The sequence below is a fragment of the Habropoda laboriosa genome, unplaced genomic scaffold, assembly GCF_001263275.1.
Source record: "Habropoda laboriosa isolate 0110345459 unplaced genomic scaffold, ASM126327v1 scaffold334, whole genome shotgun sequence".
In the NCBI taxonomy this organism is placed as follows: Eukaryota; Metazoa; Arthropoda; class Insecta; order Hymenoptera; family Apidae; genus Habropoda; species Habropoda laboriosa.
In genome coordinates, this window is record NW_017100493.1 from 139,224 (window position 1) to 163,080 (window position 23,857).

Consider the following 23,857-nt stretch of genomic DNA (forward strand, 5'->3'; position numbering starts at 1 on the left):
TTGAATCGTGTAACGAATGCAAAACTGTGCGTTCAGGAGAGTATCGAGGGACTGTGAAACGTGATTGTGCACTTCGCTAAACGTTCTATAGGGATGGAACGATTTTTCTTTCGCTATACATACTTTTTCTTTGAAGTAGAAATTGTTCCGCTTCCGTCGCATATCACAGTTTTATAACGATAATGCGATCAACTGACAGGTGGTTTTGTAATTTTATAACGCATTCGTAACGCATCGATCGTCACTTAACATTACTTACGATTACAATGGATTCGAAGACGTTAAAATTGGACATGACTATTTTATGGTGTTTCGACGAATAGAAAACTTACTGGAAATTCCAAACTTGATCGGCCCGATTTTTCCTTTCGCACGAAACAGTAAGGAACATGATGACAAGGTAGTCTGATAACAATTCCACGTGCAATAGTTAACAGCGTTTAGTTTCGAATAAACTTTGACACAATAACGTTAAATAAAGGAATTAACAATTAGTTCTTTCATAAAAAGAATTGTCTCGCTGGCCTTAGAAATATTCTCTTGTTTACTTTGATATGTCAGAGATATTTAATACTGAAATATTTTAACGGGCTAAACTCAGAATGTAGTAAAATCGAGGAGAGGTCGAATTTTGAAAATATTTCATCCACGTTCCTTGTACGCTAGGAGAGACGACATGCCGGAAGTTCCAATGAAAGTTGCTTTTTCATATATTTCATCCGTATGCCTTATAAAATAGGAGAGGTTTGATGATTTTCAAGAATAGTTAATAATCTTAACTATAGATGAACCTTTGGAATTGTGTATTGTCGCTTAAGCATAATTCGTCGTTTCGTAATTCGCCTATCGTGTGTTGATCCATGGAGCAGCGTGGGTGCGCAGAACTATCGAATTCCGAAATTTTCTCATCGGAGATTGAAAATATACGCGAAAGCGTGCAATCTTGATAATTCTTTTCAGGAATCCAAGAGCAAGGGGAAAATGTGAAATATCTGCATACCGACAATTTTATTCGCACATCTGCAACTCTGAATCCTGCACTTATCACGCGAAATTGTGTCGATTCTCCCGTCGAGAGTCTCTTATCTTTCGTGATTTTTGACGACTTGCCCAGCTCGATCAACGTAATCAATTAGCATCTATGAATATAAGATGCTAAACTGCCGTGGGGGTTCGAAATTGTCAATGCCACTTTGCTTTCTGCGCGAAAATATCCGCTCGGAGGTTTTGAGCAAAGCAGATTCCCAGAATCTGAAAAACAATATAAAAGTTATTTAATTGACAGATAAAACATAAGAAGTGGTCGAGACGATCTTATGATTAATTTGTGCTTCGAGTGTGATTATACATACGGTATATTTAAAGAAAATTTCATTAGAAAGTGGAAGTAAAACATTGAAAACAATCGAGGAAAATATTACGAACGGAACGATCAAATATGAAGAACGATTATATTATTATGTATACTAGTCTTATAGCACAAATTATATAGAAAAAATGCGGTTTTCTTTGTCAGACTCCATGCAACGTCTATCGACAAGCATTTTGATGCGCGTACATGCTGAGATATGCACAAGGTGTATTCTTAATCATGGACATGGCTTTCAGTCATAGGTGAATGTACGTCTTTGCGTTGATACATACACTACCGGCCAAATGCTTGGAATCACTGTGCATTGCAAGTTGCACAAAAGTTCCCCCAAAAGATTAGCATTTATAATAATTTTCCAACGAATTTTTTTATCATTCAAATCAATCGAAATGAGGTAAAGTGCTATTGATCTCGACGATATCAATTTCAAATCAATAAAGAATTAGTAGCAGATTCAATATTAATATAGATTGGCAGGTGATTCCAAACTTTCGGCCGGTAGTGTATTTGTTACAAGAACTTGCCACCAAATTCTTCATAAAAATAGAAATTAACGATAATTCGTGTTTTAATTTGCATACGTTCTACTCCAGGAAAAAAAGTTTGAAAAGAATCACATGTCGCGAATGCACTGTTGTCGTACAATAAATTGTACAAGGCTGCTATTCATCGGGTCAGTATTTTAAAAAATTTTTAATCAGTATTCAAAATAAATGGTCGGTATTTAAAATAAAACATCAATACGTAATATAAGTGGTCAGTATTAGATCGATTAATACGAAAACTGTCAGTATTTTCATTAAAATATTAGTAAACATAATAATTTGTCAGTACGTACCTAATTTAGATAGATGGTCAGTGTGTATAGTGAAATATCCTAACCTAGTGTAACCTAACAAAAATTAAAATTTTATTGACCACAAACATTAATATCGAACCCAAATAAACAAAATTGTACTGACAAAATGCGACTTAATACTGATTAATTATTTATACTGACCAAAATATTCATTTTTACTGACTATTTATTTAAGAAAATAAGTACCGTTAATTTAAAAAAATACTGACCAAATAAATAGAAGTGATTGTACAAATCATAATTAGGAGGAAGTCTCTTTAATGGACGCACGAGTACTAGTGTAAAGGGACAGCATTGTATCAAATGCTTCTTCATTTGTAAACAGGTCTGACTATTAATCCCAATGAAATGATTATTTTTGCTATAGAATCACATTTGAAACTTAATGATCGCTAATAATAATACATTATGACTACATATAAAAAAAAAAACTGCATAAATTTACCTAAAGTAAATGTTGATTTTCGAAGCCTACACTCTCTGTCGTTAATACTGTTCAAAGTACATATTCCGTTTCTCCAAAGTCACATTAACTTTCGCGTAAGTCTTAACGAACGTTGCTATTGGTTTTTCTTGAAATACAAATCGTTCTGAAATTAATTAAAAAACACTGTGGAGGTTGTCTAAAGTCTCTTTTAACACAAAATTTCTTACTTGTGTTATACAAGATTTCTGACATTCAACTGCTTTCATTATTATCCCTTTTCATAAGCTGCACACTCGGAAAATTGATATTTTAACACTCCGATGGCGTAAGCGTATAACGTTCGATTCTTCGGCATTTAAAATCGAACGTTATACAGGGTGTCCCGTAACTCCTCGAACACCCGGAAATGGGGAGTTGCTGGGGTGACGCTGAACAACTTTTTCCTTTTCCAAAATACAGTTTGAAGCTTCGTTTTTGAATTATTAACGAAAAACACTGGCCAATTACAGCGCGCGTAGAGCCCGCGCTCAGGGGCGGAGAACAAAGGCTCATCCGCACGCGATCGAACAAATGCGTACGCGTGACTTCTCGGTTCTCGATAGCTGTCAAAAAAATTTCACTTTGCACCGCTATTTTCATAAGGCTTAGAGAAATGTTCTTTTGTCGTCATTCCGACGTTTGTATAAATTTTTGAAAAAACTGCAATTAGTCGGAATCGCAAAGAAAATAACGAAGGTCGCGTACGCTTGTTCACGATAGCGCGCGGGTGAATCTCTGTTCGCTCGTCCCTGAGCGCGGGCTCTACGCGCGCTCTAATTGGCCAGTGTTTTTCGTTAATAATTCAAAAACGAAGCTTCAAACTACATTTTGGAAAAGGAAAAAGTTGTTCAGAGTCACCCCAGCAATCCCCCATTTCAGGGTGTTCGAGGAGTTACGGGACATCCTGTATATGTTTTTTTATTTCGCATTCTGTTCTCATTACTGACCATTATTATTCATATCATGACATGTAGAAATAAGCAGAAACACAAAACGATGCGAGCTTCGAGTGTTAACCATTGATAGGACAATGGAGAAAACGGATGTACCATTGACTAATTCTTATTTTTAAAATGGAGTAAGACACGTGTTGCAAGGTGCAAACAAAAAAGCTGCTATCTATTCTATTTAGGACTTTATTTTTCTGTGCGTTTATACTAGGACACACGTAGGCATGTAACGTGTTATCGCCAGTCCTCGTGTGTACACTAAACGAGGATAGATTGCATTCCTAGGAAAACTTGGATAATTAATTATGCGAAAAATGGTGCACTTGCGACATATAGTGCTTTTCAAATTTTTTTCTCCCCTTGTAGAATGAAACACATAGAAATTAACTAAAAACCATGTTAATTTTTGTTTTTATATATAAACTTGCGGACAGGTCTTTTAATAAATCTCCACTGACCCAAAGGTGTAGATGTACCCCCAAAAGCCGTGTTCCACCATTAAAACTACACCTGTACATACTTGACTAACATTGAATTGAGTTCACATTTGATTTGTTTCACACTAGCACAAACATATCGTGTGGGAGATTCCTTTTTCCTAGTTGTGACAGCGCAGTGTGTAAGATAGATATCTGCATCTCCCTTGTTCAACGTGGAAACGCGTCTAGAAAGGGAAATTTTCCCTGTCAAGCGTTTATTTTACGGTAGCGTATTCATCTGACAATGAGCATTTGGCTTTGAATGAGCATAATTTGTACGATGCTTCCTTTCTTTTGTAAATGAGAAATTTGTGAAAAAGCAATTTACGTATTACCATGAATGGAATAATTGTACTACGACTATTATTTTTACGTACTAACGATGATATGAATTTTGTTTCAATTAATATCTATAATTTTCTTTTACACCATATTCAAGCGGCTGCCGAGAGGAACTGAATAATTCATAATGTAATAAGGTTCAGTACTATAAAAAGAAAGAAATAAGGGAAGCAAAAATTTTCTCGCTTATTGTTTCGTATGTGACAAAAATAGACATGTTTCCGGCTATCGAGGAAATTCTTTTAATATTTTTGCGGCTTTTTATTAGACAGCGTTATAAAATTTCTAAAGCTTTCCTTCGCTTTCTTTTTAGTCTTCTAATTCTGCTATACCGTAGATTGTTAAATTCGTTCTCAACGGCCACTTTCACATGATTTAGAGAAGGTTAAAGCACAATTCTTTTCTGTAAATTTCTTGTGACTGCGTTATAGTTGTTAACCAAATTGCGTTTAACACGTTCACTGCCACCAGAAAATGGATAGCACGCTGGACAATACAGCTTAGACCGCGTATGCTGCGTCGGTGGCAGGGAACGTGTTAAACCAACGTGAGCACTTATTTTAAGTTCATTTTGACGTGTTGACAGCAGACCGAACGGATCAAACTGTTCGGTAAGAGCTGTTAGAGTACTCAAAACAAGTGAGAAAAATGAAATTTAACTCGACTAAATTTCGAATACTTCGATGTTTCTGAATACTCGACAATTTTTGAATCCTTTGATATCCAATATCGATTGCGAAGTAAATGAACTGTATAACATAAAATCTTTGTCCTATTTTCTACTTGTATAATCTTATTCGTTAAAATATGGTAGCACATTTTCTGTTTTAATCATTCTTAAAATGTACCTATACGATACACTTTCATCAGTATGAAAGTTTGCAACCAACGTTAGAGATTAAAATGTTAAAAAATCTTTTGGTTGGATCAGGCTCACAAGGGAAGTTCAGTAACTCGACATTCGAAAAAATTTGAAACTTTGCGAAATTGTAATTTAATTGACGTTAATAACAAAACCGTTGTTTGTTTCGGCAACGAAACGGTCCTAGGGGTGAAAACAACTAAAAAAAAGAATGGTGAGTTTTCATAATATCGTGTAGGTATATTTATGAAACCGTATAAGATATAGAAAAAAAGTTAAATTTAAAGATGTGTGGTTTTTGATGTCCTACATAATGGTGGTAAAGCATTTTTGTCAAAATTTACCCCCATCACTCTTAATTTTCTTTGGAAGAAATAATGTTTTTCGAAAATTCTTTGCCACTACAATGTAAGACATAAAAAATCACATAACTTTGAATTTAACTTTTTTCCGTAAATATTCACGATAATATGAAAACTCGCAATTTTTTTGAGGGGGTGTTGTCACACCTAGGTAGGACCGTTTCATTGCCGTGTTACGTACCTTTCGTACCTCAGGGCCCCCGGTTTCGGTCAGTCCATTCAAGGAGTTTACCTGGGATAGGGGCGGCGACAGTGACTACCGCAGGATTTAATTCACACAAGTTTATTGACTATCGGTTTCTGTACAGAGGCGTTCCCTGATGCAAGGGTATACAACTGAGAGTCCGCGCTGTAAGCGCGTTGGGTTTTTAAGCTGCTTCCCTCTCCTGTCCTCGCGGTGGTGGAAATGGATTAGAGGAGGAAAGATTGAGACAAGGATAGATAGTTTGGGAATTTTTCAGCGAGCCTACCCAAGTTTAGACAATTGCCCCTTTTTGGGGCATCGAAGGATGTCGAAGACATGAACCAGACGCGTGGCACTCCGACCCACGGGCATCCTCGAGCGTCGGGCTCTCGGTGCCTCGCATAACGCCCGGTTCTTACCTGATTTATTGCACTACCCTTGAGTGGCTGTTCGCTGTAACTGCCGGAAGGAATTTTGACGAATGCAGAGTGTGTGACCGTTGTAGGATTTCTATGGTTTCCCCGAAGACTAGAGAGGTTCGCTAGGCTTGGAGGTTATGCACGTAACACCCGAAACAAAAAATGGTTTCGTAATTAGCCTCACTTAAACTACATTTCCTTAAAGTTTCACATTTTTTTAAATTTCGGGTTACTGGACTTCCGTTGTCAGTTGTTCTCGGGCAGTACTCCAGCTCGTAAAAATTTGAGTTAATTGAAAGAAGAGACTAGGATCTCCGGATCGTCGATTTAGTTGAGACTGAACACTGGTAGATTTCATCATGGTGTTTACTAAAATACTACATTATAAGGACACATACGCAATACTTTTCAAAATATTCAGAATTGAAGTTTTAATATTATTTGAAGTATAATTGAGTTGGTTGAGCGAGCAAGCCATGATATGAAGTAGCGTAGATAGGTACCACACGAAACTTTTTTTCTCTGCCTCTCTTTATCCGTAAAAAATAATTACATTTTCCACGCAAAAATATATGGTAAATGTTAAATAAATATAATTACAAATATATTTTCACGAAAATGTCCTTATTTACTAAATACAAGAATGACATTATTTTTTACACATATACGGAAGAAAAGATAAAAATTTGAAAAAAGAAGAAAGAATTAAGCACAAGGAATCGGACCCGACCTTCCGCATCATTGATCAGCTTAATACCTGTACGTTGCGGCGCTGCTTGCTCGATCATCCAGCATAATTATACAGAAATTGTCAATATTTTGAAAAGTTTTGAGTATTTGCTCCTATAATATAATATTTTCGTAAACACGACGATAAAATTTACCAATGTTCACAATGCCAACTAAATCGAGGACCGTAAGGTCTTGCACCCTCCTTGTTAGTAGGTATTACTTGAGTACTTGGAATTTGTTGAAGCGCTATTTGAATAATCAAATACTTGACTCGGTTTGAATTTTGAGTATTTGTTTATTTCGAATACTCGGACAGCTCTAAACTTTAAGCTCGGCACATGTCTAGGTAAATACTCTGATGAATATGCGGTTTTAGTGCGGAACAAACTGAGTGGATTCAGTGTATACAGGGTGTCCCGTAACGCTGGGACCACCCGGAAATGGAAGTTTGCTGGGGTGACCCTGAACAACTTTTTCCTTTACCAAAATGTAGTTTGAAGCTTCGTTTTCGAGTTATTAACGAAAAACACTGACCAATCACAGCGCCCGTAGAGCCAGCGCTCAGGGACGGCCGAACAGAGATTCACCCGCGCGCTATCGTGAACAAGCGTACGCGACCTTCGCTATTTTCTTCGCGATTCCGACTAATTGCAGTTTTTTCAAAAATTTATACAAACGTCGGAATGACGGAAAAAAGCCATTTCTCTAAGCCATACAAAAATAGCGGTGCAAAGTCACGCGTCGTTCACGATAGCGCGCGGGTGAATCTCTGTTCGCCCGTCCCTGAGCGCGGGCTCTACGCGCGCTCTGATTGGCCAGTGTTTTTCGTTAATAATTCAAAAACGGAGCTTCAAACAACATTTTGGTAAAGGAAAAAGTTGTTCAGAGTCATCCTAGCAACCCCCCATTTCTAGGTGTTCGAGAAGTTACGAGACACCCTATATATGGAATCAAAGTGACTTGTATAAATTACAATAGTTTAAAATACGACATCGCGATACATCGACACCTCTATGTATGTATTATGTCTACAGTCCACCTACAACTTACTTTTAATTTTTTAAGAGTTGTCCAGAATCAAGAACGGATAGAGAATAATTTTTTCTGGTTAAAAATAATTACATATTAAATTAACAATATCACGTTGATAATGACATTTTTACATTGAAACTTAGAAAGAGGAAAATTTGGATGATAAGTCGGATAACAAGAGAACTGTGAAAAATACAAATAGAGTACATAATATATAATCGAGATATTGTCAGTTATAAGTTATGATTGGTAATAAATTATACCTGTGCAAATGCTGTACCAACCGCACCAGTGGCAATTGCAAGAAGATTTCGTTCCACCCACTCCTCCCCAGCTTGAATACAACCTTTTTCATAAATCACTTTGGCAACTTCAAAGTTCTGTAAAATAAAGGCGATTGGCTACTTTCGCTTACCATTACATTCTTGAACCTCACGAACCTAGTCCAGTATAATTTAATAGAGATAACGTTGGTACACGATGAAAAATAAAGAAATAGATGCAGGAGAAAAACGAGGTATGCATATATCCACTTATAGACATAGAGAGTAAATTAGGACAAATGATACAATCAAGATAGAGATGATTTTATATGTACAAATATAAGTTGGAAAAGTTACGATAGAATTTTCTTCATTTTTTCCTTTCTAAGATAAATGTTTAATTCACGATTCACCGAATTCTGCTACACTCAACTAATCCTGCTTGTTTTTATACGTATAAATAACTGGCAACGTCATGCTTTACCTATTGTAGAATGCTTCTTTCCTTCGGAAAGCAACATTTTGTGGGTGACAAAGTGCGTATTTTTCTCAACAATTTCAAGACACTCTCAACAATTCGTTAAGTAATAAACTGAATAAATCAATACCAAAAATATAGGGACCATCAGTTAGTATTTTGCGTACTAGTATTACTATAATCACGTATAGTGAAACTTATTCAAACTTTGCATATAAAAAATGTTATAAGTTAGCAATCAATTTTAGTTGTTGAATTTTTTCTAGCAGTTTCAGGGTGTAACTTTCGACCACATCCAGTTATACATGTACGAACGCAAGTTGCTGTTAAAAAGAAACCACAAAAACTTAAACTTTCTGTCGATATTTCTGTACAGTTTAGACTTTTTAATGCATTTTTCACTTTTTCTTTTTGTTTTCTCCAGTTTAAAAAAAAATTGAGACAAAATGCAATTCTGGAAAAAAGTAGCGCCAAATTTTAATAACAAAATTCTGTAAAAGAAGATTATTTTATGCTCCTTTACGGTTGCAAGTTATGACGTTAAAAGCAAGCACGAGTATAAAAATGCAGTACAATGTTTCATTCACGGGGGATTCATTTTAATTGGAATATTTTATACGCCAGTCTATAATATTTTGTTTATAAAGTATTTTCTAGCTAAGAAAAGCGTCGCTATGCTTGCACACCCTTCTAGTCACAAAATTTGCTCTCGCTGCAATTCTTTGTTCTTCCTAAAAATCAAGCCTGCGTATAGTTGGTGGAAGCGATATAGTGCGGTCGTAAATTAAAGCATTAAACGGTGCCACTGATTGATGTAGCCGTACCAAAGGCCGCTCTTCTTGCGTCAATTGTTATTTAAATATCTACTTACAATCATTCATTTAACCCTTGTACGCAGTTTGTGAAGTTATATGAATAAATGAATTTGGATCAAATTGACCGAATATCATATATTTACAGGAAATACAAAAAAATAAAAATTCAATGAATGATTCAGTAATGATTTATTAATCCTGCTACGGTCCTGCATTCAACTATACACTTAAGGTCTTTAGGTCGAAAATGACCCGAATATGCGAAATTCATATTTTTAACCAATAAACAACACCAAGGAAATACAAAAATATGTTGTATCTTTTACAATATCTTTTATTGCAGAAAAACAATATATCGTGTTCAAATTATTTATTTTTAACAAGTTTTACACATTTGGTAACCATGCCTTTTACATATAAATTTTGAACATTTCTGACATCTCAATGGGCTTTTATTATCAGTTTTATCACAGAAATGGCATCTTTCCCCTTATCGTAAGGCCCAAACCATTTGCATCTGATGATATCGACGCAACAGGTTCTGTCAAATTGGTAATATTTTCCAGCATCTCTTTCATTGGTTTCGTTGTGAAAGACATTATTGACCAAGTAGAAAGAAATGAATGGAAAAAGTACCTACTGCACACTGTCCCATCCTATATCGCTTCCACCGGCAAAAGCCCATTTTTCGCCAGTAGAAAAGGTAAAATCACGAACCCGTCAACGGTTTTACAGAAAATGATTCATAGCTTTGCTTTAAATAATGATAAGATGTATGCAGCAGTATATTAAAAACAAGAAGGGAATTATTTTGAAAGAGAAAAGCAATTGGAGTGATTTTGCAAGGTAAAGAACAATCTCACTTTTTCTGTGTCTAACCTCGTACAATGTATTATACAATAGAATACACTGAATTATCTATCTATAATAAGCTTCTGTACTAACCCTATCGAACGTTTCTAGCCCAAAATAAGAAGAAATAGAAGTAATTGTGAGATAGTCTGAGAAGAGAAATGTTATACAAATACAGAATTTTACCGATAAATTAGAAAAAAATTAGTGCACAGTATGGTTACTACTGTTGCAGGTAGTTCGACAAAATGTTCTTACAGGATAATACAATAATAATTTATATCAAGAAGAGGCGGAAATAACTATAATGCTCGAAATGAATGTTGACCATGAGTGACGTCGAATCGCAATAAGCAATAATAATCACCGATTTCTTTTTCAAACTCTTTACGTTTATCGGTGGTCTTACGAAATAAAACTTTGTAGAATTTCAACTCTCGATTTCGAATGATTTTCGAAATATTTAATGGCAAAATTTTGTCAAATTTTAAAAATCAAACGAAGCATGACCGTTTTACTTGGAATATTTGGGCTGTATTTAAAGCTAATGTTTTGTGTTTTTAATTACTTTAAGGGGAGAAGTCCCTAGAAATCGACTGAAAAATCGAAAAAATTTTTTTTCCATAAATCGCTTCTAAAACAATTCAAAAATATATTGTCATAAGTATAGACCAAAATTCAACTCTGTATCGATACTGTAGCCTGTTGAATCAACGTGCTTCCGATCGCGGAGCACGCTAACTGTATGCGTTCACAATCAATTTCAAATTTTACACACTTTAGATTATAAGATTCCTCAGAACATGAACTTAAAAGTTTAACCAAATTATTAATTTTAACCACTTTTTTTAACAAATAGGGCGCAAATTTTTTGCGAAAATCACATCAAAGTGCCGCCATTTTTTAAATATGCAATTTTTTGGCACCATTTTAGGTTCGTATTCTTACAATTGTCAAATACGTTGAAAAAAAAATTTGTTGGTCTCTTTCGGATAACTACCAGCCAAAGTGCCGCCATTTTTTAAATATGCAATTTTTTGGCACCATTTTAGGTTCGTATTCTTACAATTGTCACATACGTTGAAAAAAAAATTTATTGGTCTCTTTCGGATAACTACCAGGGATGCTACAACTGACGCCGTTTTGCACCTCGAAAAAGAACCTATTTACAATACTGCTCTATTTCCTTTGTATTCTTCATAATTTTACTGTCGTAAAAATTTTTTTTGCTGGTTATAATATTAAATAAAGTACCCTTAAAGTTCCGACAGTATTAGCGCATTGGTTTCTTTGCAAAATATTCCTAAAGGTTGATAGAAAACTAAGCCGTTTATAGGGACTTTTCCCCTTAAAGCAGAAAGAATGATATTTCCAAACGTACAAGTGTAACAAAGATGGCGATTAATTTTAGCGAAAATTAATTCTGTATATATGTCGAGTATGCGTATAATTGTTTTTATAACATTTTACTAATGATTATTTTTATTCGTATTGATTATCGGCATTAATAGTGATACTGAAAATAATTTTCAACTAATTTAAAGAAATAAAAAATTTGAATATGGAAATGCGTTTGCGTTACGTTAATTCGTCAAGCAAAGTTCTTCTTCAATATTCATTTCGTCCAGGATTCTCAATATCATTTGTATCATTGAAAAATACGGATCTGTAATTATAGGATGTGTGCGCTCTGCGCTAAGCAATTTGGAATTGTCACTTTGCGCTTATGTCCAAAAGTATGAAAAATTACCTTTACAAATGTAACTAAATTGTACTTGCATAAGTCAAATGTGTTTGCTAAAAGTACAATGAAGTAGATAAGACAAAAGGTATCGATAATCTTCAAAATTGTGGTTCAAAACGAACTACTACAATACAGAAAAAATAATTCGGCTTTCTACAAAAAATCATATACCGTCAAAAAATTCGAATTAATCGTAATGATAATAAAACGTCCATTAAAGGAACAGAACGTTAGAAGAGCAAAATTTCTGCTTACAAAAAGGCACCTCGAAATTCAGTTGGCATAGACTAGTAGAAATGTTAATCGTAATTGGTGTAATATAACGTTTATTGACGATAATTCATTTTATGCTTGACTTCATATGGTCAATGCTAAAGCAAAAGCTATTAAGGAATACACATTTCTAGCGTGAACATATCGGTACATTACATTCCTTCAATATCAGACACTGAAAAATTAGTTGAAAGCATGTCGAGATGTTGCCAAGTAATGATTAACAATGAAAGAAAGTAAACCCATTATAAAGTAAATACTAAATTACTTTTTACATATATTTTCGATCCCTATATATTATTTCTTACGAATGGCAATTTTTTGTAAAGGTATCGCAGGTACATTATTTTGTGATAGACTGGAAGCAGTAGTATTATTATACATATACCAGTGCACAGAATATAGATATTTTAGCGTTATTCCTAATGTCATGTGTTTCATATGATGAACTAAGAAAAATCAACGTGTTTTAATTAACGAAACGGAATGTCGATTGGTGAAGTACTATCGCTAAAATTTGTTCAAAGAAGTTCAAGACGGTTCACAAGGGAACATCCCAAATTGATAATCACCAATATTGTTGAAACTCTGATATATGGTAATACTAAAAAAAAAATTTAACACGTATTTTTTTTTATCGGCAATCGTCCACATTGAAAGGGTTAACATCACTGTTAGGAGAAGGACCCTGAGGGCGCTGCGCCTGCGTCGCAGCGCCTTCGGGAGATAGTACCAAGGGGGAGGAGCATCCTCCTCCCCAGGGCCGGAAACCCAGGCCCGGATACACGGGACTGTGAGAGGTCAGGCGGGGGCCTGGCCCCTCCTACTACGGTTCCCCAGGGAAAGGGGCGGCGCCGGGCGTGGTCCCGTGGCGTTGCCGTGCCTACGGGCGGAGTTCGGACTGGAGACAACGCTACGCCTCCACCACCTCGGGGCCAGGGCGTTAGGAAGAAGTACAAAGTTCCCGTGCCCCCCTCCCCAGCACGACCGACAAGGATCACCGCGGAGGTTTTAGTAGGTAAAAATCCCACACTACCTTGCCTCCTTCCCCCAGGGGGGCGGGGTGTCTTTTTCTGAAGATTTCCTCCGCGTAAAAAAAAAAAGGGTTAACATCACTCTCAAAGATAAGGGTAACAAACATATTTGGTCAAAATTATTTATTATTTTTTAAATTTGTTGTTGAAAAATACAAAATTCGTCAATTTACGCTATTCCTTTATCTCTAATAGTTTCCAAGATAGACTAAATATAATTATTGCTTCCAACTTTGAGGGCGATTTTCACCCCTTCACTGTGAACGATTGCCGATATAAAAAATGTATGTGTCGAATACTTTTCTGGGAACTACTATATATCAACGATTATCACTTCGGAATGTTCCCTTGTCGGTAAAAAAATTCTCCGTACACTTCATTAAAATTTATTTTATATTGTATAATTTTAACGGAGGAAGTAGGAAATAAATAATATTTGTGTTACTTTATTTAGAAACATAACATTTACTATTAGTACAAAGAAAAATAATTTATATTAATTTGTTAATAATTGAACAAATAAATATAAACATAAACAGATATTTTCCATTATGGGAAAAATATTTTGAGTAACGTCTTTTCTACTTGCTTGCAAACAAGTAACAAACTTGTATTTGCTTTTGGAGCCTTGTTTGTAGACATGTTACTGAATTCTTAGATATTGTACGGAAATTTTTTTCATCTTATTTCTGTTACGTTATTCCTTTTCTTCAGTTTAATTGTTAACGAATAAATGTAAATCATTCTTCTTTGCACTAATAATAAACGTTTCTAAATAAAAGAACGTAAATATTATTTAATTACCACTTTCGCTGTTGAAATTATACAACGTTAAATAAATTTAGTGAGGTGTAACGAGACTTTTTGTTTCCTTTTAAATGCATAGGCATATGTAATTTTCATTTGTTTACGTTTTTTTAACCCAATGTTGCCAGTTCTGATCTTGATTTAAAAATCATAACTTAAAATTATAAATACTTAAGTGTATTAACATAAAAGGATCTCAGTGAAGTTCACAGTTTGCGTAGTATAGTTTCATAATTACAACATTGAATTGCAAGTTATACTCACCATTTTAAGTTAAACGTACACGAACCATAAATATAAAAAAAAATGTTTATCGATAATCGCATATGCTTATTAAAACTTTCAATTTTCCTAAGTACTTACTTGTTTTCACGCAGCCATTCTCTTAATATTACATTTTTTCAACACATACTGAACATACATATCGTTACAATAGCAGTTATATATCTTTAAATAATGTGCTTCAAGCAAATGAAATAAGAAAGGTGAATAAACAGCTTAACATACTTGACACTTTACTAAGACACTTTACGTTTACATGCGACGTCGTATTTGCGATTCGTTATTTCAACTAAAGAATACATTGTAAAGGAAGTTAAAACTTTCTCATAAAACAATTTTCCGAATCGTATGTCGAATGTGGTCTGTCTTCAGACGCTTTTATAAATAGCACAAGTTGCCAGAAGCAAACTAACGTTTACAGTTAAACTATCTTGACATCGGTCGATCGTTCTACTAATCTCTCTCTAAATGTTACTGCTTTGATTCCTTTTCCCCAATTTAAGTAAATACGAAATATAAATTTCATATCTTTTCTATTACTTTAACTACGTAACGGGTAATTAATAACTTGACAACATATCTAAAAGTCATCGAAATCGGCGAGGTGTGCCTCTTTGTAAATAATTACCTAGTAGCGCTGTGATTTCGTTTGTGCGTTGAAATTAAACGAAACCCTAATGAAACAAAAGACTGTTGAGAATAAAATTGTATCAGTCTCAAAGGTAAAAAAGTAAATAAATGTAATTTGAAGCTTTTATTTTACAGAAGCACCCAGAACAACACGTCTTATAATTCAAGGAAGTTTCCTGTTAAATTACTGTATTGTTCTGTATTAAAATGATAATTGATCTTCGTTAGTACAGGGTGTGAAAAAACTGAAGAGGAGCTGGACACTCCCCACTTTACGCGACTAGTGAAGTGCTGTGGCCTCCTTTTGCGAGGCGGTTATGTCGCAGCAAGGGGCCGCGGAGGGGGATCGTAAAATCCGTGATACCGCGAGGCGGGCAGAGGGCCCGCCCACCGGTTGGACAGCTCCTCCCGTCATGATAGCGGCGGTGATGCCGTGGGGGGTGTTGTAGATCCCAGGGAGCGTCCGCTCGCATCGGTGGAGGTAATACGGGTCTCTCCGCCCCCTATTATTGGTAGAAGGGGGGCCCGCAGGTGGCTGGATGGGAGCCCAGCAGCCATTGCATGTGGTCCGCGGGAAGGGGTGTTACTCCCTCGCTCTGTTGGAGTTGAGAGTCCAAGGGAGGGGCCGATTTGAATCCCCTCGGGTCAGAAGGGTACCCGGAAGTATTTGCAAAGGTACTTGGGACCCCCTCAAACGCGCCCGAGAAGAGTAGCCATGGGGGTTTTAGTGGGTAAGAATCCCAATATAATGTCATGTGACTTGAAAGTTACGCATTCATTTATCTATATTTTGTTTGTTTATTGCTATATTACTGCACTGTATTGTTGTACTATCACATTATTACCAGTAAATATTTTTGTAGTAGGTAATTATTACTTCTTACTTCTCCAAATAAAATGTACGCATATGTACATTATATATACGGAAATAACGTAGTGTTTCGCGTATGAGGCATTCTACGTCAAATTGCACAAATTGCGGTCATAGTCACCGTTTTTGTTTTTCAAACTCACAGGATTTCTTGATACCCTTCAGAAACGAAACGAAAGCTATGGACAATTAGACGAAATCAGCCAACATGTCAGCACTTAAACCGTAATATTTCGACTTCGTTTAAAAATAATGCATTCCTCTTAGGTTCACTTTTTTTTGAAAAATTTGTTCATCAGTTTCGCGGAAATATTAGGTACCCGTGCGTAAAAATTCGTGCGGATTTTTAAAGTAAAATTCAAATACTCTGATCTTTTTTAAAACGTAACTTCATTCGTTGAAATAATCGCCATTTAATTCGACGACCCTTTTCCATCCTTCTATAAGCTTATACATTCCTTTCTTATAAAATTCCTGACTTTTACTTTCAAAAAATGAATTAATCGCGGTTTTGACTTCAACATCATTTTTGAAATTTCTATTTGCAAGAAAGTACGACATGGGTAAAAACAGATGGTAATCACCGGGAGATAGGGACTGTAGAGGATGAGGTAAAACTTCCCATTTGACGTCCTTTAGTTTTTGACATTACATATATTCAACCAATTTTTCATCTTCGAGGACAGATGGACTGATGGACGTCCTAAACGTGGTTCGTCATCTAACGATTCATTTCATTCCTTGAACCGTTTAAATCATTTCTGTGCTGTCCTTTCGCTAACAGCACCTTCTCCACATACACCACAAACGTGTCTTGCTGCATTTCTTGCTCTCTCTATCCATGTTTAATGTCACAGAAACAACAAAATGTCGAAATAATTGAATACAGCAGTACTGTTGTACTTCCAACTTTAAATTCGTAATGTACAAAATGCACGAATTTTTAACCTCTCTCTATCCATGTTTAATGTCACAGAAACAACAAAATGTCGAAATAATTGAATACAGCAGTGCAATGTATACCAACTACAAAGATCAAACTTTCAACTGAAACCAATTTCATGCATTACATTTCTCAGTTAGTGCACGAAATTCGACTTGCTGTTATTACTAACGAATAAACCGCACGAACTTTTCCCGGTACCTAATACCTGCAAAATCGTAGCGACCGTTTCGCACATACGGGTTTGAGAAACAAATATAACTTCGTATACATTCAAAATTAAATTTTTTTTTCTAATCTTCATTAGGTAATACATAAAACATTAAAAGTAATATAATAATAGAAAAATTAAACAACAATATAAATAATTAAAAAATTAAGGAAAAATATAATGTAGAAACGGTTTATGGCACGATCGACCGGGAACGGTTATTTTTGAGTTCAGGATTTTCGTTTATTGCTTGCACGGGTCTCATTACCTCCTCCGAGGGTCACTAGAATTGCTTTGGTAGATTTTTAGTAATTTGTGTCCCTCGCGCTCAATAGCCTACGAACATACCATAAACCACGAATTTCCGAACGGCACATCTGTATGTAACGGTCCGCTTGCCGATTAGTCACCCGGAGGAAATTCCAGATTTTTGGGACCTTCCGCCCACCCCTCGCGACCGTCTCCCACCCTTCCAAGGTGACAGCGCGCTAAGGGCGCACTGGAAGGGCGGTAAAGGCGATATTAGACACGCTAATTGGCAAAGGCAATCGTTAACCATTAACCAATCAGCGTGTTCCAACAAAAATCCCTCTCACGGACGTCCGAGACACGACGTCGGAGAGTGGAGTCGTCGAGTAGTCGTTCAACCATCACGAACAAGGAGAACCAAGGAGCAACCAGTTCACATCACGCGATACCATAGATTTTACAAGTCCCAATCATTTGGGTGGTCCTTCGAACCAGTATCTAGACGGCACAACATCGTGCAAACATCCATAAAACTCGAAAGTTCATCACCACAACCACGGGCATTAACAGGTTGTATAACCTTTGAGAGAATCTCCTATACGATAGTGGATCGATTTAACATTAGCTTCTCTATACAACAGAATGATTGGATATTTGCTTTGTTCAAGAAAATATTTAAGAATTTGTTCTAGTTGAGCGATACGATAATTTTTTGGCTAGGTAGAATGAGATAAATCCATTGCAGGTATATTTTACCATTAAATTCCGAGGGCGTACAAAACAACGAGTATGATCAAACTTGAAGAAAAAGCATACGAATGACTTTTTACTAAAACTTCGAGAAAAATAGATAATTTTTGTGTTATCACACTTATTTATGCTAAAATTTGATGCATCTTGTTTCGACAGACACCGCACAATGTTATACGATGAAATGTTTGTACCATTACATGCGTAAAGACATTTCTTCAATTTAGATGTATCGTAGGTGCTATGTGATATAGAAGTTCTAAGCATAATTCAGGAAAGTGGTGATTGTGATATCGATCGATGCCAAAGTCGTTGCAAAAATTTTGTAGAACAAATTAATGTAGAAAGAGAAAGTTTGAAACTTCAGTTAGTACGATCAACGACACGTTTCTATAGTAATGTACCTGCAGAACCATAGTGCTGACAACAGTACCAGCGACAGGTACCAGATTCAATTCTAGCCACTCTTCGCCTGCTCTTAGACAGCCTCTTTCATATATACTCCTCTCTCCAGTCTGCATTCCATTCAGGTAAACAAAAATGATTGAAAAACCCGCTACAAAAGTTCTTGCCTCAAGGATTTCGAATTATGCTGTCGTGCCTGCAGTGTGGCGATAACGCGGACAAATATATGTATATCTGTATCTTACTTTTACTTCAGCCGGGTTACAAACAAGTGTTTTATCCTTTTTACTTTTCCTTTTAGATAAAATCTTTCCCGCACTGTGTGTTCGTTGGATTACTTCCTTTTCATCTGTTAAATACCAGTAACGGTCGCCAAACAAAAAAAAAAAAAAAACTTAAAATTACAGACTATAAATGGTGAACATGCAATAACTGAACATTTAATTGAAATGAATATTTCGAGCTACATAGATTTAAAATGTGAATTGACGCAACGACATTTTTTCGCACTTCTTCCAGAACGAAAAAGATTTTCTTTCGTTCATTATACTCGTATACATAAACTACATATTAGATCATCCTGAAAGTTCTCGCGATTTTAAATTGTTCAAATTGAAAAAACGTAACTCCACTGAAATTGAACATTTTTATTTCAAATAATTTTCACAACATTCGATACACTTTTGCCAACGAATTACAAGAGTGTTAATTCCACGTACATCAAAATCCGAATCTTTAAGAGAAAGAAAGACGCAAATGAATCTCCGTAATCCAATTTGGTGGTCTACTTCGAAATTAGTTCGCTACAGTTTCCCAAGACCGGGTGCCACTATCATTGCAGAGTCGTGCACTAACGTATTGGAGGTCGTCCACCCAAAACTGAAGGTACAGCAACCAGTCCTGGTCAACAGGAAAGACCCTATCCTTTTGTACTGTTATACCACAGCCGAGCAGGGACTTCAAAAACTCAACACTCGTTTCACAAAATAACTCTTTTATTACTATGATACAGGTATACGTTTCAGAGGCGACTCGCGGAGTTTGATGTTTTGGGTCTTAATGCACTAAAGTCTGTACTTCCGGGAAAACCGATGCGCGGCGTGAAAATGTCTCTCTCTTTATTATGTGAGGTGTGGTGGACATTCCTACAGGAGGGAGGTTTGTGTCAGGGTTCGAGGATGAGTAAAGGATCGGAGTTCGAGGATGAATCAAGGATCGGCGTTCGAGGATGAGTAAAAGATCGGAGTTCGAGGATGAGTCAAAGGGAAAGTATGATTGGGTGACAAATAAGATAGGAGTTCGAGGATGAATCAAGGATCGGCGTTCGAGGATAAGTAAAAGATCGGAGTTCGAGGATGAGTCAAAGGGAAAGTATGATTGGGTGACAAATAAGATAGGAAAAGGAATGCGACAGATGAGAAGGAAGAAAGTCTATTGGAGTAGGCGTCATTATTGTCTTAGGATGTTTATCCTAACAGTACAACGCCAAAGCATGCAGAAAGCACAACTGTACCAAAATTGCATCAACTGCGTGATTTATCACCAACCGATTTTCACTTTTTCCGCCCATTTGACAATTTCCATACGCAGAAACGATTTAGGAAACAGGAGAATATTGAATATTCTTTCACTTAGAGATTCAGGTTTTTATGTACGCGGGATTGATGCTCTTGTAAACGTTGACAAAAGTGTATCGAATATTAGGGGCATTATTTTAAATAAAAATGTTCAATTTCAATGGAGTTGTTTTTTTTTTTTTCAAAGTGAATAGCTTAAAACCGCGGTAACTTTCAGGATGACTTAATATATGCCTTACTTTGAAATATGTCCGCATTTTTCAATTTCCATTATACTTTTTCATGTTGTGACAAACACTACGGAAATACGACAACACAAGGAGACATCAAATAGTGATAACCTCTTGATCAAATTTCAATTTGTATGGGCAAATTATCCGATAAGACTGTACGTTTTATTATAAATTCATTACAGGGACAAGGAGTAAAATACACTAAAAATTTATATCCCCACCTTCGATACCAAGTTTCTAAAATTTTTCACCTTTATCGTCTTTACGTCGGTAAATTTTATTTCACAAACGATCTAGCTGTGAGAAATATCTGTTGTCAGTACTCTTATCTTGAATAAAACTTTCTGGCAGAACATGATAGTCATCTTTAACTAATGCTTAAACCCTTGATTCGTTGCCTCGAAAAGAAACGAAATTGAGTGAATCGAAAGTGAATATATACTGAATGTCTCACGCAACTGGGACATATTGTGCCCTTTAAAATGGTTAGGGATGGAAAAAAAAATACTATAGGACAAAATTAAACGATGTCAAGTGGTGTATATTCTAGAATTATGTATACGCATTTTTCTGCATCGGTGAATCAACGGGAAACGTATATTTTTGAATACTCTAGCCAATGTAACTTTTCAGTGTACTTAGGCTTTAAAACTATTATTTCAAAAGTCATTGCAGTCTGAAATTTGCTGCATTATCTCAGAGTATTAGCAGACGTCATTGCATATTTACGTTATAACAAATGCTCAAATGGTCCTTCGTTGCACTTGTTACGGATCGCAATATGGTCGTCGCGAGACCGACGTTGTCCCTCTTTTTGAATTGAAAAGAAATTCCACTCGAGCAATTTACTCGGGATACGGAACTTAGATAGTGCGCCGGAAACGTTGAGAAATAATGCACGAGAGAGTTAACTATTTTAATATTTTGTAAATTTTATTAACCCTCATCCATCCCTCGTGTCAATTTGACACGCTTTTCCGGTAAAAAATTGTATTATTCGGCTATTTGTAGAAAAAGTTTTTTGTTTATTTTCCATATTTAATAAAAGAATTTACAAAATTAATTATTTATCTTTTCGTTTAATTGATTTTTTACCATTGTGTCAAATTAACACCGAGGGACCTATTAAGATGCGAAACTGAGGGACGGATGAGGGTTAATGTATGACTGCGCGAGAATGTAACGGTGTTCACTGTTCCAAAGTTGAAAAACTGTCTTTTATTAACTATTGCTATTTTGCTATTGGTGTGAGAATGTATGTGGAGGTGGATATGTGTTTTCCTGATTGGTGTAGCTATTTGTTATGGGTGTGGTTTGTGAGGTGATAGAGAGAGAAGTTTGGGTCTTTTTTAAGTTACAAATTGTCCAAGGATTCCTGGAAATGGATTGCCGGGACAAATGTTAAAAAATAATATTTGCAATTGCTCGCCCATGCGGTGACCGGTTGTCCAGAAATCCTAGACTAGGAATATTGTTTTATGGGGGGTTGCACTCGGGTACGAACTTTCGCCGGTTTCTTTTATTGCGCTAAGGGGTTCACCGGTACTCGAGCGATGCTGTTACGCATGTGACACTCCAAACACTTATTCATTTGTATACGTTGCTTAATACATGAGTTATGTCTCTTTCCGTAATTTTGGATATTTCTAGCAAAATACATGCTTGGATGTCTTGAGTACTGTGGGAGTAGAGTGAGAGCGAGGGTGAAGGAGAGAGAGAGAGTGCCGCATTGGTTGTTTGTGTGTGGAATTGACGCTGGGTTGCAGTCTTGATTCGCGATAGTTTCGTTGTGGACATAGGCAACAGGCTGATCCCTTGGTTTACCTATTCGACCACTGACTTAGTGAACTATTGGCAAACGTACGTATGTACGCGCGTGTGTGTGCGTGCGTGGACAAATGAATAATGGACATCTGATGAACGATCGACAAGGAGAGTTACCCTCTCCTCGTTGTGGAAACGGTCGAGTTGGAAGAAACAAGCGGGAAAAAGGGCAGAGCGGGGAAGAGAATGAAGCAGCGTGGATCTTTGGTGTAGCGTGTTAGAATTAATCTCGAAATAAATTGAATAGAGTTGTTTGCTTACACGCTGCAACGCCACCCCCAATTCCCATACTACAGTACTGATAATAGATCCAGAATACACTTTGTCTTTTAAGTATCCACATAATCGTATCCTCATAAATCGAGCGGTGTTAAGTCTGGTGATCGCGGTGGCCACAGGATTGGACCTCAGAAAGTTAATAAGTTAATTTGATAAGTTTCTGCATTTTTACAATCCGGTAAACAGAAAATTTTGAAACACCGCATTCTTTGGAAATATGTATCTCGAACGAACGCATGAAGATTATTTTTTATATACGCCAGCACTGGTACAACACATTCTTCATTTTGTAAAATTGGTTTTGATACATCCTTCTTTGAGTTATAAAACGAGCCATTTTCGCGTAAATTAAATTCTAATTTATGAAAGTAGATACCTACGCATTGGTTGTTTTCGGTCGGGATATGTTTTTCTACGCAGTCTTGCAGTGTCAGAAGCATTCTGATTGCATTTAATAAACATGATGAACATATCCACTTTTTCACTATTTGCAAATGCCTTGATTTTCTACTAAGGTAAAAGTATCAGTAGTTCACCATGTACCAGTAGTTGACCAATTTTTAGAGAAACGTAAAAAATAAGGTTTTTATAAGTGATACTCTTTTGAAAAAAATGCACCTGACATGCCAAAACATCTATCGGTTAAATTTCAAAACAATTACATGTGAAATGAAGTATGCGTAGTAACAACGGACGTCTAAATTCATTAAGGTAAGTAATATGCCTCCATATTGCTATTTCCTTAACGTTTCTGTTAAGAACAGCTGTACGGTTCAGGTGAACAAATCCATACGTTGCGAACTCTTCGCGACTGAATTATTTACTTGTTAAATTCTCACAGCGTTTCCTAAGTGATAAATGCAACGTTTTTGTTATTCTAACAACAAAAAGCAATAGTTTATTGGGAGGTCAAATTCTGAATCTTGTTATTCTAATAGTTTTTAGAAGTTGACAGGCGTGGTCAATTACTGACGTAAGTTATTTAAATTTGTTTACGATTTATAATGTATTTGTTAGAAGTACAAAATATAGTTCTAAATTTTGAATGACTGCATGGTCAACTATTGACTGATCCACGGTCAATTATTGACTCTGTCCAGTGTCCACTTTTTTAAAATAACCATGTGCGGATATTATAAACACCACCGGAAAATTAAAATGCATTTACTTAATTATTTATTTTAGAAATTTACATGGAAATGTGCGGGCGATTATGGAAGTGGCCAGAGAAGCCTGATGTGCTGGACTATGAGTGGAAGGCTGTAGTTTCTCATATCA

General features: G+C 36.1%; 1 protein-coding gene across 1 annotated transcript in view; it reads right to left on the minus strand.

The window, feature by feature from the left end:
• Window positions 1-1,173: 1,173 nt before the first annotated feature.
• LOC108576078 (tetraspanin-17) overlaps window positions 1,174-23,857 on the minus strand; it is a 56,447-nt gene continuing 33,763 nt past the window's right edge. The window contains exons 7-9 of the mRNA XM_017938999.1: window positions 18,666-18,776; window positions 8,323-8,439; window positions 1,174-1,251 (exon numbers count right to left, since the gene is read on the minus strand). Coding sequence (XP_017794488.1) covers window positions 1,183-1,251; window positions 8,323-8,439; window positions 18,666-18,776 — 297 coding nt within the window. The 3' untranslated portion in view covers window positions 1,174-1,182. The remainder of the gene's footprint in view (window positions 1,252-8,322; window positions 8,440-18,665; window positions 18,777-23,857) is intronic.